We start from the raw sequence: 20,284 nt of genomic DNA on the forward strand, positions 1-20,284 counted from the left end.
TGGTGGTTGGGGCTGGGTCACTACAGGACTGGCTGCTTGGTGTTGGGGGTGTCCCAGGACCTGTGCTGCTCAGCTGGTGGGTGGGTAAGCCCCTGGAGCTAATAGGCTAGAGGAAGGACTCCAAATTAGCATTTGTCAACACCAGTGTCCTCCTGGTAGGAGTTCCTCAAAATGGCTGCCACCAGCATCTGTGTCCCCAAGAGAGTCCCAGTTGCCTCCTGCCTTTCTAGGAGGTTCTTCAAAATTAGCAAGTGGGTCTGACCCAGTCTCCTTTAAAACTACTACCTACCTCTGTGCTGGAACTCAGAGTATGTGACATTTTGCATGTGCCCTTACGAGTGGAATCTCTTGTTTCCTGTAGTCCTCTGGCTCTCCTGCACATAAGCCCTGCTGCTTTTCAAAGCCAGATGTTCTGGGGGCTCATCTTCCCAGCGCAGGACCCCCAGGCTGGGAAGCCCAGTGTGGGGGGCTCAGATGCCTTGTTCTTGGGGAGGACCTCTGTGGTTATGATTATCCTTCCTCTTAGTGGGTCACCGACCTGAGGGGGGTGCTTCCTGACTATATCACATCTCCACCCCTCCTACCTGACTCGTTGTGGCTTCTTCTTTATGTCTTTAGCTGTGGAAAATCTTTTCTGCTAGTCTTCAGGTCATTCTGTTAGGTAGTTTCTCTGTAAGTTGTACTTTTGGTGTGTCCACAAGAGGAGGTAAGTTCAGGGTCTTCCTACTCCACCATCTTGGCCACCCACCAAAGGCATAAGAATTTTAAAGAAAAACACAAAACTGTCATTATTCACAAATTAGATCTTCTACAAAGAAAATCCAAAATAACACAAAGTATTAAAAATAATAAGAAACCACAACGTGGTATCGCCTCACACTGGTCAGAATGGCTATCATCAAAAAGACTACAGATAATAAATGCTGGAGATGGTGTGGAGAAAAGGGAACCTTCCTGCACTGTTGGTGGGAATGTAAATTGGTGCAGCCATTATAGAGAACAGTATGGAGGTTCCTTAAAAATCTAAAAATAGTTAACCATATGATCCTGTAATCCCACTCCTGGGCATATATCCGGAAAAGACAAAAACCCTAATTCAAAAAGATACATGCACCCCAGTGTTCATATCACCACTATTTACAATAAGCAAGACATGGAAACAAGTACCCATCAACAGATGATTGGCTTAGATGTGGTATATGTATATATATATCTCAATACAATGGAATATTACTCAGCCATAAAAAAGAATGAAATATTGCCTTTTGCAGCATGGATGGACCTAGAGAATATTATACTTAGTGAAGACAGAGAAAGACAAATATTATATGATACCACTTATATGTAGAATCTAAAAAATAATACAAATGAATCTATTTACAAAACAGAGACAGATTTACAGACATAGAAAGCAAACTATGGTTACCAAAGTGGAAGGGAGGGGGGGAAGGATCAATTAGGAAAAAGGGATTAATAGATACAAACTACTATACATAAAGTAGATAAGCAACAAAGATTTACTGTATAGCACAAGGAACTGTATTCAGTATCTTATAATAACCTATAATGGAAAATCTGAAATATATATAAATATATATTTAGAAATATATTTATAAATTAATATATGTATATATACTTTATATATATATAAATAAAGCTGAACCACTTTGCTGTATACCTGAAACTAACACAATATGGTAAATCAACTATACTTCAATAAAATTGAAAAAAATAGGGAATTCCCTGGCAGTCCAGTGGCTAGGACTATGCACTCTCACTGCCGAGGGCCCAGATTCAATCCCTGGTCGGGGAACTAAGTAAGATCCCACAAGCTGCATGGTGCAGCCAAAAAGAAAAAAACAGAGAGAGAGAAAAAAATAAGATACTGGCAAAGCTAGCTGTAACAGCAATATACCAAAGTCAGTTGATTTTGTACACTCCAGTAACAAAGAGTTAGAAATTATAATTTTAAAAACATAATTTACCTTGTTAAAAATAACTATAAAGTATCTAGAAATAAATCTAACAGAAGATATGTAAGACCTATTTGGAGAATATTTTAATACTTTTCGAAAGACACTAAAGAGTCCCTAAATAAATGGAGAAGTATCCCGTGTTCCCAGGCAGGAGGTTAGTCTCAGTTTCATAAGTATGTCAAGTCCCCCCCAAATTGATCTATAAATTTAGTGCTATTCCATCGGATTATTTTTTCTGGAACTGACAAACTGATTCTAAAATTTATATGGAAGCACATAATTATCAAGAATAGTTAAGACACCTCTGAAGAAAAAGAATAAGGGGCTGAAGAGAGAATGAGGACGTGTCCTACAAATATCAAGAATTATTATAAAGTATAACCATGTAGTATTGGTATAGATATAGACAAACTGACCAGCAAGTCATAATACAAAGTCAAGAAACAGCCCTAGACGTATAAAATTTTGATATACAACAGATGTGCTGTGCAGATCATCAAGGAAGGAAGAGCCATTCAGTAAATAGTATTGAGACAATTGATTATATATGAGAAAAAAATGACATTATATCCCTAACTCATACCATATAAAAATAAATTTCAGGTATATCAAATACTTAAATGTGAAAGGCGAAACTTTTAGAAGAACTTATAGAAAGTATCTGTTTGACTTTGGGATAAGGAAGGATTTTTTGGATAGGACACAGAAATGGTAGCCATAAAAGAAAGATTAATAAACCTAACTACATTAAAATTAAGAACTTTTGTTCATCAAGAGACAGCCCCCCAAAATGAAAAAACAATCCAAAAACTGGGTGAAGGTATTTGCAATGGTATAATCAACAAGGGATTAGTATTCAACATATATAGAAAGAAGTAATACAAATAAATAAGAGAAAGACAATCCAGTAGAAAAATGGGCAAAAATATGAACAGGTATTTCACAGAAGAGGATGCATGAATGAACCATAGGTTTATGAAATGTTGTTGAACATAATTAGTAATAAGGGAAGTGCAAAATAAAACCACAGCGAATTGTCATTTTCTGTCATTAGACTGACAAAAACTAAGAAATTTAGGGATTTCCCTGGCGGTCCAGTGGTTAAGACTATGCACTTCCACTGTAGGGGACACAGGTTCAATCCCTGGTCAGGAAACTAAGATTCCGCATGCCGCGTGGTGAGGCCAAAAAAAAAAAATTTTTAACAGTACCAAAATTTGGAGAGGATGTGGCTCAGTGGGAATTCTTGCACATCACTGCTGGAACTGTTAATAGTTTAAATAAATATTTAATATTCAGTAAATATTAGTAAATATTTATTAATAAATAAATAATAAATACTACTTTAGGATAGTTTGAAATTATCCTACAGGGTGGAACATTTGCATATTTTACAATCCAGGGTTTCCCTCCTGGATATAATACCTTAGAAAGCTTTTGCCTGTGTGTACAAGGAGATATGTAGAAAAAGCTCATAGTGACCATGTTTGTAACAACAAAAGCTGGAAATAATCCAGACGTCCAGCAATACAATAAAGAGTAAATAAAATTGTAGTATATCAACACTCTGGAACGTTATTCAGCAGTAGAAATGAGAAAAAAATTGCTACATGCAGCTGCATGGATGAATTTTAGGACCATAAAGTTAAGTGAAAAAAGTAGCCCTAGAATACTGCATTATGGTAAAATTCCATTCATTTAAAGTTCAAAAACAAAGAAATTCAAACAGTATACTATTTGGGCAAGAACACATAAGTGATAAAAAAAACCCTCTTTTTTAAATTAAGTATATGATGAAACACAAAATTTAAGGTATGGTTAACCTTTAGTTGGCGAGATAAGTGGATGTGATAATGTCGGAATAGGTAGAAGAAAGCTATTGATAATGATCTAGTTGTTAGGTTTAGTGGTGGGCTCAAAAGTGTTCAATCTATTTTTTGCTGTGTGATTTATATGCATATATTATTTTATATGTATTAAATATCATACTAAAGTAATATATTTGTTTTTCAGAAATCTGCCTGAACCTTTGAAATCCTCCAACTAATATAATTATCATTCCAGAAAAGCAGGTGAAACCAGAATGGAGATTGCCAAAATTAAACCACCGTTTTGTCACAAGGTAAAATAGCTTCTTGTAAAATATCTCAAATATTAATTTTTAATGTTAGTTACTGAAACAATGTATTGTAATTTGCTTGGAATCTACCCAGAATTATGCTGTAACAGTTAGATAGATGTGCATTTTCACAGTCATATTTGCAGAACGCTTTTTCACTGTTTAAAAATACAATATCTATTTAATAATTTTGCTTTTTTTAGATCCGAACTGGATGATATGCCAGAAAATAGTATCTGTGATGTTATTGGCGTTTTAGTTTTTGTAGGAAGAGTCCAGCGGTCAAAAAATAAGGGTAAGCTTTTGATATTGAAAGTCATAAAAAGTATTTCAGTGAATAATTCTGTGTTCATATGTGCATAATCAGTTACCTTCATTTATTCTAACATTCTATCCATATAGAAAGCCGTGAAGATTTTTGGTCATATCGCTGGATTCACATTGCTGATGGGACTTCCAAAAAACCATTTATAGTGGAACTGTTTTCTACATCTCAGCCAGAAGTCTTTGAAAATATTTACCCAAGTACTCAGTTTCAATATTTTTATCATTTTATTTTTGGAAGTGGGGGCATTGACTTAAAAAAATGATAGAGGTATACTGACTTACTTACAGAATGCCATGATATTGAGTTAGCAAATTCAAGCAGTCTGATAGCATGTTTAAGTTTTTTCTATATTAATATTATAATTGGTATTAACAGATATTAACCACCTTCTGGTTTTCTATTCAGAATTAATTTGGGATTTAAACTAGTTTTTCAGAAAACAGGTGCTCTTATCAATTCCCATTTTTAGCATTTTAGACATAAAACCTTAAAATTCGGTGAAACTAAAACATAGATAGTCCGTTTCCTTTGTATCCATTTGGAAATTGACTTAGTAGACCCCATTAAACACAATGAAGGCTTTACTAATGTAGAATTAAGTAGTAGAGGATTGGGATACTGTGTAATTAAATAATGGCAGTGGTAAGTATGATGTCATTTGAGTATGGAATTAATATTAGGTTGGTGGTGTTAAACCAGCTGGTCAATATTTTACTTAATTTGGTGTTGATTTTTTCCACTACTTTTATTTATTTGAAGACATTTTAAGTATGTCCTATTATGTGTTTTATATAGCAAGTTAGTCTTTAGATCTACTATGATAAGGATAAAAGTATATCTAATACTTTTTAACAACTTCAGTGAATTTTTCCTAATTTGAATTTGTAACATAAAGCTATTTTAGGTATTGGTGTGCTATTTTCCTATTTTCCAAATGATTATGTGAATAAAATACTGATTGTTAAGTGCTTGCCAACATTGGAGAAATTCCCAATCTTGACTACATGTATTTTTTTTAATGAGCAACAAGATAGAAATTGTAGAATATCAGGAAACCTAGAGACCATATACAGGGCTGTTCTGCTACCCCTTTATTTTCTGTTGTAAAACAGTATTACACACCATTCGGATATTACCTCATTAGAATCCACCCTCTGCTTGTGAGATTAAATTTTTTAAATATATATGAGTAGAACTGAACATCACCCAAAATGTCATTGGAGGAGAGGGCAGAAAGAGAGTTTTGGTCAAAACCAAGGCATGGGCTTCCAAGGTAAGGGGGGCCATGACCTTTCATATAACTTCTCTCAGGTTACAGATGATTGGTAGTGATGATCCCTGATAACAATTTAGATGGGCTTTAGGGCCAGGTCCCTCTCTCTTTGTAGCCACTTTAAACAACAAACTGACACAGGTTTTGGATAACGATTTTTCACAGAAATGTTGCCATCCATGCACATTCTATTGTGAAAATGTGAAATATATCTTTTAAGAAAGGTTTGTATGGACCTTGGTGAGATTTACTCTAGTACAATAGTTGACAACAATCACAATTCATTTTCATCTTTTGACCAAGAGTGAAGGAAAAAAATCATAAAATAAATGGTGAGTATTAAGGGGGCTTCAGGCCTATGAAGGGGAACATGACCAAGGGTCTTCTGGAATAATACCAAAATCCTTTGGTAGTAGGGCATCTTGTTTATTTTTGACTAAGAAAAGTGAAGAACTAAGGGGAAGTAATTTTGAACGTTTACTATATACCAGTTGCTCATAGATATTATCTCATTTTGTACTCCCAGTTACCTTTTAAACAGGTGATGTTTTTACAGATTTACGGGTGAGGAAACAAAGGTCCAGAGGGTTGTCAAACAGCCAGAAGGTGGTAGGTCCAAATATCTGATTTTTAACAACCATGAAATTAGAATTAGAAGTATTCTTATATCAACGTCTTTAATCATGAATACTCACATCTTTGTACAGTTTTTGAATTAAAGGAAAAGTGATATAAATCAAGAGAATTATTCTTGGTCATTTGAACAGATTTTCTTTATTTTCATTGCTACAAAATAAAGAACTAGTAAATGTGAGATACAGGAAACGAATTTATAGATATTATCATGCTCTAGGGAAATATTTATTCTCAAATGAGAGCTTACTGTTGACATGAAATTACGAGTATTTATATTTATTTCTTTATTTCCTAATTTTTTTTTTTTTTTTTGCGGTACACGGGCCTCTCACTGTTGTGGCCTCTCCTGTTGTGGAGCACAGGCTCCGGACGCGCAGGCTCAGCGGCCATGGCCCACGGGCCCAGCCGCTCCGCGGCATGTGGGATCTTCCCGGACCGGGTCACGAACCCGTGTCCTCTGCATCGGCAGGCGGACTCTCAACCACTGCGCCACCAGGGAAGCCCTATTTCCTAATTTGAAGACCGTAAATGTTTTGGCATGCAGTGAGTTAAAATTTTTTAAATATTGTTGGATAAGTAAACTTTGCCTAAATAACCTGATAGTTGAAAGCAGTTGATAGCTTTTGAAAGTAGCTGGTCTGAAGACATTATAATCTCATTTTCAGGAATTCTTTTTAGTCTATCCAGTTGGTTAGCAAGGCAAACAGAAAATAATAGGTGGTATAAGCCCTGTCCTTGAGACTTAAAGTCTAATTAAGATATACACAAGTAAAACACTCGCATAAGCAAATTCAAATTAATATTGTGTAGCCCTATCTGATGGAAGGAGTCAGAGTAATTCAGGGATCAATGTTAGATTGGGTTAATCAGTGGAAGCATCATGGAGGAACTCAACTTTTTTCTCTGTAGGAAATAACTATTCACATTCCGTTGTGTGGCCAATTAGAAAGACTCTTGCAGTCTTCAACTGTCCAGCAAGCAGTGACTTCAGTTAGGTGTGGCCGTTGTACTTTCTAAAGGAAAAGTTAAGTGTTAGATCCTTTATTTAAAGGAAATGATTAAGTGTTAGATCTTTGTTGCTCCAAGTGTGGTCAAAGGACTGGCAGCACTAGTATCACCCAGGAGCTCATTAGCGGTGGAAAATCTCAGGCCCTACACTAAAACTACTTTAATCTGAATTTGCATTTTAAAAATTGTCCTAGGTGATTCCTCAGTTCATTAAACTTTGAGAAGCACTCTGTTAGATCCTGATCTTGTCATTCCCATTTGAAATGCAGAAATAATTTCATAAGTGTTTTCATTTTCTACAGTGGCACACTTCACGTGTACACAGTTGAAAGTTGTCAGAAATGACACTCAAGTACCTGAACTGCTTTACCTTACTACTACAAATGAGAGTCGCATGTTTATTACTGGTGAGCAAGTTCTTTGTATATACTTTATTGGAAATCTAATGTATTTTCTCTTCATTAAATTAACTTTTCTATTATAAGATTCAACCACAAGATAGCTTTATTTTGAACTCCTTTCTCACTATAAGAATGGTTTAAGAAAGAATATTTAGCCTATGAAATCTATTGCTTCCAGATTATTTACAGTTAGAGCAATGATTTTGTGACTTACTGAAGAATTTTGTTTATGTCCTTTGGTTAACTTTAATTCCTGCTTGACATAAGAAGTTAGATAACCATAAATTGCTTCATAGATTGAAGACTGTTGGGCCCTGTATCACGATATGGATTCAATTAACAACAGTTTTTAAATATTAAATAAAACAAAAATGTGCATTCAATTTTGGTCCCCAGATCTCGCATTTTACTTATATAGCAAGAAAATTCTCACTACTTATCTATAAATACACTATTTTTCTCTATTCCCTTGGATAAGGGGGACAAAATAATAAAGATAAAAGTTTTCAGATGAGTGAGGGAGTACTATGGAATGATGTATTTACTAGAATGCTACCATGTTGGTAATTAGGAAATTCGTCAAAAGAAGAGTCCTAGGGCTTCCCTGGTGGCGCAGTGGTTGAGAGTCCGCCTGCCGATGCAGGGGACACGGGTTTGTGCCCCAGTCTGGGGGGATCCCACGTGCCGCGGAGCGGCTGGGCCCTTGAGCAGCTGGGCCCGTGGGCCATGGCCGCTGAGCCTGCGCATCCGGAGCCTGTTGCTCCGCAACAGGAGAGGCCACAGCAGTGAGAGGCCCGCGTATCGCAAAAAAAAAAAGAAGAGTCCTAGGAAGGATGTAACACACATCTTTGTCCATACCTCATTTTATAAATATGAATACTATCAGATCTAATATATACTAATAATAACAGATGTGAATGACACTTTTAAGTATGTTTCAAAAACATGAACTTAAATGTTGAGCTATATTCATAGGCAATTTAGTTAATACATGATGTCATACCTTCAGGTTAAAACATAATCAATTTTCTAAGAAGATGCTAACCAGTTGGATAGTTAGCAAAAGCCAGACTATTAGTTTTCTTTTTCTTCTGGCTTTTCAGTGTCCTGTAGACAGTTACAGTTTAGTCCACGTAAACTAATATGTCTGATTTCCTTATTGACTTAGGATTCGTTAACTGATAATTTTCATATGCATATTCAGTATAATTATCTGCTACATAGTGAATAAGTTAACTTCTTGGTGCTATAAGAATGATTTTATATTAAACTGTTTTTATACCCAAAAAAGTCCAGATGGTTTATTACAGTGAGTTGTCTTTTTTTTTTTTATTCCTCATATTTTTGCACTTTACCCTTCCTGCAAGAAGGTCATAGAGGCCAGCCGTATACCAACGATACCAAGGTAAAAAACTTTATTCAGTGGATTAAAACAAAGACCAGTTCTGGGGAATTGAAGAACACTGTTATTGGTGGATATTACCCCTATCCACCAGTGCCAGAAACATTTTCGAAGTATAATATTTCTGTTAAAGGTACTGATGTAATTGCTAGTCCCTTATATGTTTATATGTGATATGTATGGTATATGCCATATCAGTTAGTCATCTTTAATGGGAGTGAGCCAAAGTGTAGCAACACTCACTGGTAATAATTTGATCTTTATCAAGATCTAAAAACATATGTCATGACCATAAAGGTTAATATTTTGATTTTATTAGACTGCAAGAAAAGAAGGAGTTTAAATAGACTATGACTAAATGGAGGTAATATCTTGATTTAAGGTCATTGAGATCAAACCTGAGTTGGTAGATCCCAACTCCTATAACACTACTTAGACTAAAGATATCAGAGGAGACACTGGACAATTTGATACCAAGGTACTGACAACTGTATTAGACCACTCTTGTGGAATGATATATAGACATCTCTTGGTGTCCGCAGGGCATTGGTTCAAGGAGCCCCCATGGATACCAAAATCTGCAGATGCTCGAGTCCCTTATATAAAATGGCTCAGTACAATGAATACAGTAGGCCCTTTATATCTGCAGGTTTGCAAAACCTGTGGATATGGAGAGCCAACTGTGTATTGGATATAACACAATTGAGCTCTACCTTTAAATAAAAATGATACCAAAATCAGTGAGATTCAGAATAAGTATTAATGAGAGGCCTAACATTATTTTAGTAGAATTAAGATATGACAGTTGAAAACTTTAACATAAGTATATTATTTTTGAAAAGCTGTGGAATAATGCATGGTTTTGGAAAAAAGAGAAACTTTGAAATACTGATCTATCATCATCTAAATATTGACACCCTCCTGTACTTCATAATGCCAGCAATATGTAGTATATGCTGTAAATAGCATATAGAATACAGAAAATATTAAACAAAATATGTGTTTCTATGCAGTGGCTAGGCAACACTTTATAGTTTGAAGTATGATATATAAATTACGTTCAATTTGTAAAATTTCTGTTTCAAATTAAGATGTCAGACTAGAAGGCTGTATCACAATTTAACTGACAAATGTGTTTTGCCAATTTTACCGAAATTACATAAGGGGTTGCCAAATATAAACACAAAATCTCACATATTTAAGTTATGTAGCAAGTTTATAATTTTCATGTTGTGAAATTACATTGCAAATCTAATTGTTATTTTTGTCATTTCAGTTCTTTAAAACTTACAGTTTCCTTGAAATTACTCTTTTGCAGTTGAGTTGTTCTTCACAGCTATAAGTGAAGTGAGGAAGGAGATTGAAGACTTGCAGTATAGGGAACAAAAGCGCATTGCAATTCAGGGGATAATTACTGTTATAAAGTATGTCCCCTATAGCGGTGCAACTGAAAGTGCCTCAGCATCTGAAATACTACGGGTATGGTGCCAGAGAATTAATAGTATATCTCTGAAAGCACTGTGTTTATAATCACAACTGGTATCTTGTAAATATCATTCAGAACTCACATGTATTAACTCTTAATGATGTAAACCTAAAAGGAAAAAAAATGATTTTTAGTTTGTTTCCTTTTTATGTCATTTATTTTGGAGCAGTCTGGGCTGCCCTCAAAACTTGGTATCTTGTTTTTGTTTTCTGTGTAATATGAGCCTATCATGATTGTCTTTATTTAAATTTCCAGGTGGTATATATGATTATGATTTTTTCCTTCCTTTTGTCTAGGCCAAAGTTATAGGCACACTCCCACCAGAAGTTTTTAGCTCTATTGTCAGTTTGACAGTTCTACCCAGGTTCTATAAGAGGTAGCAATGACTCTTGTAGGATAAATGCTACAGAAGAGGCCACTTCTAGAATCTAGGCAAAATCAAGACAAATAAGTTAATTTTTTCCATGAGCTTATCTTTTTAAAAGTTATTTCTAAGATTACTGTTCTTACGGAAATAAGCATCTAATCCAACTTTACAGTTATATTAATATAAGAAGGACTTTTATCTTATTAAAATATTTTAATAGCAGATGGATTAAGATAAATCAACTTTATAAAAGCATTGTTACGATTGCAAAGTTTTGTCACAACTCTTAAGTTATGAAAAATGGGTAAACTAAAATTATAGAGTCTTTTAAGAGAGAAATAATTTTTGTGAATCAGTTTTAAACGTTTTCTTCAAATTTTTGGTTTTAGAATGCTAACCGACGCTCAACATCCCAAGCAGCTAGAAGAGAAAGTCAAAGTCAAGAAAGAGATGGAGAACCTAGAGATAATGGTCCTGTGAGTTCTCAGTGTTGTCATACTACATCTGCAAGTTTGAGCCCTCCCAAGAAAAAAAGAGCTCTACAAGGGCCATGTGCCAAACCGTAAGTCATTTGTATTAAGTATATACATGGCATATACTTTTTCATTTGTTTCTATCCTGTAAAATGAGCAATTCTACTAGAAGTTGTATTAGTTTTCTAGGGCTGCCAAAGTCCAAGACCAAGATATAGGCAGGGTGGGTTCCCTCTGAGTGCTATGAGGAAGAATCTGTTCCATGCATTTCCCCTAGCTTCTAGTGGTTTAGTGGCAATCTTTAGCATTCCTTGGCTAATGGAAGTATCACCCCAATCTCTGCCTTCATCTTCACATGGCATTCTCCCTGTGTGTGTACGTGTCCAAATTTTTCTTTAAGGACACCAGCCATACTGGATTAGGGACCCACTCTGGAGTACTGGTCTACTTTAGTATGAACTCATCTAAACCAAATAAAGTCATATTCTTAGGGTCACTGAAGATGTAATTGGTTACATATTGGTAGTCACAGTGATATTTGGTGGGGACATAATTCAATCCATAACAATCTACCCTCTAAAAATTCATGTCCTTCTCACATGTAAAATACATTCATCCCATCACAACATCCCCAGAAGTCTTAATCTATACCAACATCAACTCTTAAGTCCTAAATATCATATAAATCATGTATGGATGGGATGCAGGGTAATTGATCCTGGGGCAAAATCTTTTCCATCTGTGAACCTATGAAACTAGACATGTTTCATTCTGTCCAAAATACAATGGTGGGACAGACATAGGACAGGTATTCCCATTTCAAAAGGGAGAAACTGGAAATAAGGGGGTTATGGGTCACACAAACCTTGTTGAAACCTAATGAGGCAAATTCCATTTGGCATTAAGGCCCCAGAATTATCCTCCCTGGCAGAATACTGTGTCCTCTGGGCCCACTGGAATGGCAGCCCCACCCCCATGGCACTGAGTGGTGGTCTTGCACTCTGGAACTGGGAAGGTGGCCCTGGCTTCTAGAATTGAGGAGCTGTCCCTGCCCTCTAGAACTGAGGAAATGGCCTCACCCTCAGAGTCATTTTTCCCTTTTCTTGAAGGATAATACTTGATCACAGCTGGATATCTCTAGCAGCTCATTTCCTGACTGTAGAATCCCAGAAATTCGATGGAATTGCATTCCTTCGTTTCTTCCCACCCGTGTTTCTTTCAGTCAGAGCTAACAGCATGCCTACTGAGATGGTTGACTGGATCCACAAATCACAGTCTCTTGGGCAAATGGTTATCTAGCAATGCCCTTAGTGTTCTTTCCAAAGCAAGCTTTCTAATGTTTTGCAACATGGATGGGCTTAGAATTTTCCAAGTATTGAAATTCTGGTTCTTTTTTTCTTAACAATTCCCTTTTCAACTTTTCTCTCCCCTCTCATATGTTACTATAAGCAGCAAGGAGAAACCAGGCTGTGCCTTCAATACTTTGCTTAGAAATCCAGTTTCCAATAACACATTCCTTATTTCTGTCTGAGACCTCACCAGAAGCACCTTTTACATTCATATATCTAGTTCTGTTCATGACGATGAGTGTATTCTCTAAGACTGCAGAAACTTTCTCTACAGCTCTTTTCTTTCTGAGCCCTCAACAGATTCTCCTTCAAAATCCATATTTCTACCAACATTCTCTTCAAGGCTATCTAGGTTTTTTCTGTTATGCACTTCAAAACTCTTCCAGCCTGCACTTAATACCCAATTCCAAGCCACTTCCACGTTTTTATGTATTTGTTACAGCAGCACACCACTTCCTGGTACCAAAATCTATTAATTTTCTAGGGCTGATATAACAAAGTACCAGAAACTGTTTGGCTTATACTATAGAAATTTGTCTCACAGCTTTGTAAGCCCAAAATCAAGATGTCAGCAGGGTGGATTCCTTTTGAGGGCTGTGAGGAAGAATCTGCCCCATGCCTCACCCTTAGCATCTGGTGGTTTGCTAGCCATCTTTGGCTTTCCTTGGCTTGTAGAAACATCACTCCAATCTGTATCTGTGTCCAAATTTCCCCTTTTGATAAGGACATCAGTCATGTTGGACTAGGGGCCCACCCTAATCCAACATGACCTCATCTTAACTAATTACATCTTCAGTGACCCTATATCTAAATAAGGTCACATTCCGAGTTACTGGTGGTTAGGACTTCAACATGAATTTTGAGGAGACACAGTTCAACCCATAACAGAAGCTCTCTTATCTGCCATGCTCAGCATGGACTAATTGAACGTGAGTTTAAAATGGGGAATTACAAAAAAATAAACATTCTTTGCCTCTCTTTTTTTTTATTCTACGGATAAGAGAGATCATACAGTATTTATCTTTATTTATTCCACTTAGCATAATAACCTCAGGGTCCATCCATGTTGTCACAAATGACAAGATTTCATCTTTTATATGGCTGAGGAGTATTCCACTGTATATATCACATCTTTATCCATCCATCTGTTGATGGGCACTCAGGTTGTTTCCATATCTTGGCTACTGCAAATAATGCTGCTGAGAATATAGGGGTGCATATATCTTTCCAAATTAGTGTTTTTGTATTCTTTGGATAAACACCCAGAAGTGAGATAGCTGGATCATATGGTAGTACTGTTAATTTTTTGAGGAATCTCCATACTGTTTTCCATAGTGCCTGCACCAATTTACATTCTGACCAATAATGTAGGAGTGTTCCCTTTTCTCCACATCCTCACCAACACTTGTTATTTGTTGTCTTTTTGATAATAGCCATTCTGACAGGTGTGAAGGTGTGAGGTGATATCTCACTGTGGTTTTCATTTGCATTTCCCTGATAATTAGTGATGTTGAACATCTTTTCATGTACCTGTTGGCCATCTGTATGTTTTCTTTGGAAAAATGTCTATTCAGGTCCTCTGCCCATTTTGTAATCGGATTGTTTGGTTTTTTGAGGCTGAGTTGTATTAGGTTTTTAATATATTTTGGATATTAACCCTTTATGGGATATGTGATTTGCAAATATCTTCTCTCATTTGGTAGGTTGTCTTTTCATTTTATTAATGGTTTCCTTTGCTGTGCAGAAGCTTTTTAGTTTGATGTAGTCCCATTTGTGTTTATTTTTGGTTTTGTTTCCCTTCCCTGAGGAGACCTACCTAGAAAGATAATGCTAAGACCGATGTCAAAGAACATACTGCCAATGTTGTCTTCTAGGAGTTTTATGGTCTCAGGGCCTACATTCAATTAATTTACCCATTTTGAGTTGATTTTTGTGTATGGTGTGAGATTATGGTCCATTTTCATTTTTATGCATGTGGCTGTCCAGTTTTCCCAACACCATTTATTGAAGAGATTCCTTCCCGCACTGTATGTACTTTTGCTCCTTTGTTATAAATTAATTGTTCATTTACGTATGAGTTTATTTCTGATATCTCAATTCTATTTCATTGATTTATGTATCAGTTTTTCTGCAAATACCATGCCGTTTTGATTATTATAGCTGTGTAATATAGTTTGAAATCAGGAAGTATGATACCTCCAGCTTTGTTCTTTTTTCTCATGATTGCTTTGGTTATTTGCGGTCTGTTTTGGTTCCAAATAAATTTTAGAATTCTTTGTTCTATTTCTGTGAAAAATGCCTTTGGGATTTTGATAGGGATGGCAGTGAATCTGTAAATTGCTTTAGGTGATATGGACATTTAAAATTAGGAAGTGTTCCCTCCTCTTCAATTTTTTGGAAGAGTTTGAGAAGGATAGGTATTAAATCCTCTTTGAATGTTTGGTAGAATTCACCTGTGAAGCTCTCTGGTCCTGGACTTTTGTTTTGGGGGGAGGTTTTTGATTACTGTTTCAATCAGTTTACTAGTGATCAGTCTATTCAGATTTTCTATTTCTTCTTGATTCAGTCTTGGAAGGTTGTATGATTCTAAGAACTTGTCCATTTCTTCTGGGTTGTTCAATTTGTTGGCATATAACTGTTTTGTAATATTCTCTTATAAGCCTTAGTATTTCTGTGGTATCTGTTGTTATTTCTCCTCTGCCATTTTTTTAAAAAAAATTATTTTTATTTATTTTGGCTGCCTTGGGTCTTCATTGCTGTGTGCAGGCTTCCTCTAGTTGCAGCAAGCGGGGGCTACTCTTCATTGCAGTGCACGGGCTTCTCGTTGCAGTGGCTTCTCTTGTTGCAGAGCACGGGCTCTAGAGCGCAGGCTCAGTAGTTGTGGCGTGCGGGCTTAGTTGCTCCACGGCATGTGGGATCTTCCCTGACCAGGGATCAAACCCATGTCCCCTGCACTGGCAGGTGGATTCTTAACCACTGCGTCACCAGGGAAGTCCCTCCTCTTCCATTTTTGATTTTATTTATCAGAGTCTTCTCTTTTTTTCTTAGTCTTGCCAAAGGTTTCTCAATTTTGTTTATCTTTTCAGAGAACTGGCTCTGTTGGATTGATCTTTTCTATTGTTTTTTGTTTTTAGTCTCTATTTCATTTATTTCTGTTCTGATCTTTATTACTTCCTTCCATTTACTGACTTTGGGCTTCATTTGTTCTTCTTTTTATACTTCCTCTAGATGTAAGATTAAATTATTTATTTGGTATTTTTCTTATTTCTTGAGGTAAGCCTGTATTGCTGTAAACTTCCATCTTAGTACCACATTTTTTTTTTTTTTTTTTTTTTTGCAGTACACGGGCCTCTCACTGTTATGGCCTCTCCCATTGTGGAGCACAGGCTCCGGACGCGCAGGCTCAGCAGCCATGGCTCACAGGCCCAGTCGCTCCGCGGCATGTGGGACCCTCCTGGACCGGGGCATGAACCCACGTCCCCTGCATCGGTAGGCAGACTATCAACCACTGCTCCACCAGGGAAGCCCTTAGTACCACTTTTGCTGCATCCCTTAGATTTTGCTTTGTTGAATTTTCATTTGGATTTGTTGTCAGGTATTTTTTGATTTCTCCTTTGATTTCATCACTGACCCAATAGTTGTTCATTAGCATGTTGTTCAGTGTCCACACATTTGCGATTTTTTTTTTAGCTTTCTTCTTGTAGTTGGTTTCTAGTTTCATACTATTTTGATCAGAAAAGGTACTTTCGAAAAGATATAATTTCAAATCTTTTAAAATTTATTGAGAGTTGTTTTGGGTTCCAATATATGGTCTGTCCTTGAGAAAGTTTCCCATGCACTTGAGAAAAATGTGTTTTCTGCAGCATTTGGATGGAATGTTCTATACAAATCTATCAAATCCATCTGGTCTGATATTTCAGTTAAGGCTACTGTTTCCTTGTTGACTTTCTGTCTGAACGATCTACCCATTGATGTTAAGTGGGATGTTAAAGTTCCCTACTATTATTGTGTTGTCAATTTCTCCTTTTAAATCTGTTGATAATTGCTTTCTGTATTCTGGTGGTCCTAAAGTTAGGTGCATATATATTAATCACTGTTATGTGTTCTTGATGAATTGTCCACTTTATCATTATATACTGTCCATTGTCTATTGTTACCTTTTTTGCCTTGAAGTCTATTTTGTCTGATGTGAGTGTGGCTATACCTGCTTTCTTTTGGCTGCAATTTGCTTGAAGCATCATCTTCCATTCCTTCACTTTGAGTTTATGTTTGTCCTTAGAGCCAAGATGAGTCTCCTGGAGGCAGCATATAATTGTGTCTTGTTTTTTAATCCATCCAACCACTCTATCTTTTGCCTCGTGAATTCAATCCATTTACATTTAGGATGATTATTGATAGATGAGGACTTAGTACTGCCATTTATTCTTTTGTTTTCTGGTTGCTCTATATCTCCATTGTTTCTTTTTCCTTGTATTTCAATCTACCATTTTGGTTTGGTGGTTTTCTCTGATGTTTTTCTCAGTTTCCTCTTTTTTTATGTTTTGTGTCTTTGCTTTAGATTTATGTTTTATGTATTAGGTTTGTGTACAACATCTCATAGATAAAATAGTTCCTTTTCTGCTGATAGCATCTTATCTTCATTTACCTATATAAGTTACATCCTTTTCCTCATCCCTGTTCATGTTTTTGTTTCTCAAATTACCCCTCTTTATGTTGTGAGTTTGTTACCAAATTGAAGTAGCTATAGTTATGTTTTCTTCTTTTTTCCTCTTTAACATTTATGCTATAATAAAATGTTAAAAAAAAAACCTACTCTGGGGACTTCCCTGGTAGTCCAGTGGTTAAGACTCTGCACTCCCAACACAGGGGACACGGGTTCAATCCCTGGTCGGGGAGCTAAGATCCCACATGCCGTGAGACATGGCCTAAAAAATTTTAAAAAATAAAAACAAAAAGCCTATTCTGATATAGAGTTACAGTTTTCTGATTCTGTCTATTTATTACCTTATTCAAAGTTTTGTGTCCTTTTTTGCCTTTTTGTTTCTGGTAGAAGAGTTCCTTTCAACATTTCTCATAAGGCAGATCTAGTGTTAATGAGCTCCCTCGGCTTTGTTTGGGAAACTCTTTATTTCTCCTTCATATCTGAATGATAACTTTGCTGGATAGAGTATTCTTGGGTGACAGTTTTTATCTTTCAGTATTTTGAGAATTTCATTCGACTCCCTCCACTGACCTGTGGAGTTTCTGCTGAGAAATCTGCTGATAGCCTAATGTGGGTTCCTTTGTGGGTTACCATCCTTTTCCCCCTGCCTTTAAATTCTTTCTGTGTCATTGACTTTTGGCAGTTTTAGTATAAGGGGTCTTGGAGAAGGTCTTTTTTGCATTGAGGCAATTAGGTTTTCTCTTAGCTTCATGGACTTGTATATCCACTTCCTTCCCCAGACTTGGGAAATTCTCAGCTATTATTTCTTTAAATAAACTCTCTGCTCCCTTCTCCCGCTCTTCTTCTGGGATGTCCATTACCCTACTATTGCCCTTCCTAAAAGGGTCAGCTAGCTCTCGTAGAATTTACTCATTTAAAAAAATATATTTTAATTCTCTTTCCTCTTCTCCTTGTATCATTTCTATATTTCTGTCTTCAAGCTCACTAATTCTCTCTTGCATGTGGTCTGCTCTATTTCCACTGCTTTGTAATGCATTCTTCAATTCATTTACTGAGTTCTTCAGCTCCAGAATTTCTGATTGGCTTGTTTTAGTTTCAGTCTCTTTGGTAAAGTATTCCTTTTGTTCATTAATTTTATTCCTGAACTCATTGAACTTTCTGAGTTTTCTTGTAACTCATTGAGTTTTATAATAGCCATTTTGAATTTTCTATCAGTTATATCACAATATTCTGTGATTTTCAGTTTGGTTTCTGGAGAATTGTCATTTCCTTTTTGTGGTACAGTGTTACTGTGGTTCTTCATGGTGCTTGATGAGTTGTTCCTCTGCTAGCTCATTTCAACTGGCAAACACCTTTCTTCTTAGGTAAAGCTTTTTTTTTCTTGTTTCTAACAATTCAACAGGTTAGGCCCTTCTTTTATCTTCCAGTAGGTGGTGCTATACCACAAGTTTTTGGTTTCTCTTACCTGAGCTGCCTCTGGTTATGTTTGACAGTCAGCACTTTCCACTTTCTACCGCCTCCATCAGAGGTATCAGCCAGTGCCCTAGTTGTCACTGCTTATGCCTCCAGTGTCGTTGGTGCCATGCTGCTGCTGGTGTGGCTGGTGTCACTGCCTGGTGCACCAGGATGGTGGACAATTCTGCCATGTTTAGGACCTCCTGAGTTGCAGGCACTCCCACTGCAGAATGGGGGATAGCTCAGGTGGCACAGGAACCTCTGCTGTGTTCAGTATTGTCAGGTTTGAGGACTCTGCCACTGTAAGCAGGGGGCGAGGAGAGAGAGTCATGGGTACCTCCACAGCTGGAGAGACAGGGTCCCAGACCCTACTGCCACTGCTGCCCAGTTATCTGTGGCTGTGGGCACCACTGCAGCCAGGCCAGAGCTGTATTCACCACCTCCCCTGTCGCTACTGAGTTTTCTGGGACTGCAGGTTCAATTGCCATGGCTGGGGGACCAGAACTGCAGGTACCACCTCCACTGTTCCCCAAGTTCCACCTCCTCTGTGTGTTCTAGTCCACCCACCTTTAGGTGTATGGATATGTGGGATTCTCCAGTGTCCTGGTGTGTTGGGCAGAGGCACTTTTGTTGAGTCGTGGATGTTTTACTGATAGTAGATAGAAGGAGAGAGACAAAGAGAGCGTCTCCCTTTGCCATGATGCTGATATCACTCTCCATTCACTTTTAATGGAGTTAATGATACAGATGGTCCCCAACTTATGATGGTTCAACTTATGATTTTTCAACTTTACAATGATGCGAAAGCGATACACATTCAGTAGAAACCATACTTTAAATTCCGAATTTTGATCTTTTCCCGGGCTAGTGATATGCAGTACTATACTCTCTTGTGATGTGGGGCAGTGACAGTGAGCCACAGCTCCCAGTCAGTCATGCGATCACAAGGGTAAACAACTGATACACTTACAATCATTCTGTACCCAGACAACCATTCTGTTTTTCACTTTCGATACAGTATTCAATAAATTACATGAGATATGCAACACTTTATTATAACATTGGCTTTGTGTTCGGTGATTTTGCCAAACTGTAGGCTATTTTTGTAAGTGTTCTGAGCACGTTTAAGGTAGGCGAGGCTAAGCAATGATGTTTGATAGGTTAAGTGAATTAAATTCATTCTCAAGTTACGGTATTTTCAACTTATGGTGGGTTTATTGGGATTTAACCCCATCATAAGTTGAAGAAGATATGTATTTGGGGCTTATATCAATTTTTATACTATTTGCTTAATCAAATAGTTTTAATTATTCAATTTCCCCTCTTTTAATTTGATAGGTATATATTC

The 20,284-nt window shown here is 36.8% G+C and overlaps 1 protein-coding gene across 1 annotated transcript in view; it reads left to right on the plus strand.

Moving 5' to 3' along the window:
• Positions 1–20,284, plus strand: part of RADX (RPA1 related single stranded DNA binding protein, X-linked) — a 63,506-nt gene that overhangs the window by 16,004 nt on the left and 27,218 nt on the right. The window contains 7 exon segments of the mRNA XM_029241460.1: positions 3,990–4,098; positions 4,299–4,390; positions 4,498–4,620; positions 7,643–7,747; positions 9,112–9,276; positions 10,462–10,622; positions 11,386–11,558. Of these exon segments, the coding sequence (XP_029097293.1) occupies positions 3,990–4,098; positions 4,299–4,390; positions 4,498–4,620; positions 7,643–7,747; positions 9,112–9,276; positions 10,462–10,622; positions 11,386–11,558 (928 nt within the window).

This window comes from Monodon monoceros, unplaced genomic scaffold (genome assembly GCF_005190385.1).
Source record: "Monodon monoceros isolate NGI ecotype Baffin Bay Population unplaced genomic scaffold, NGI_Narwhal_1 Super_Scaffold_22, whole genome shotgun sequence".
Lineage (NCBI taxonomy): Eukaryota > Metazoa > Chordata > Mammalia > Artiodactyla > Monodontidae > Monodon > Monodon monoceros.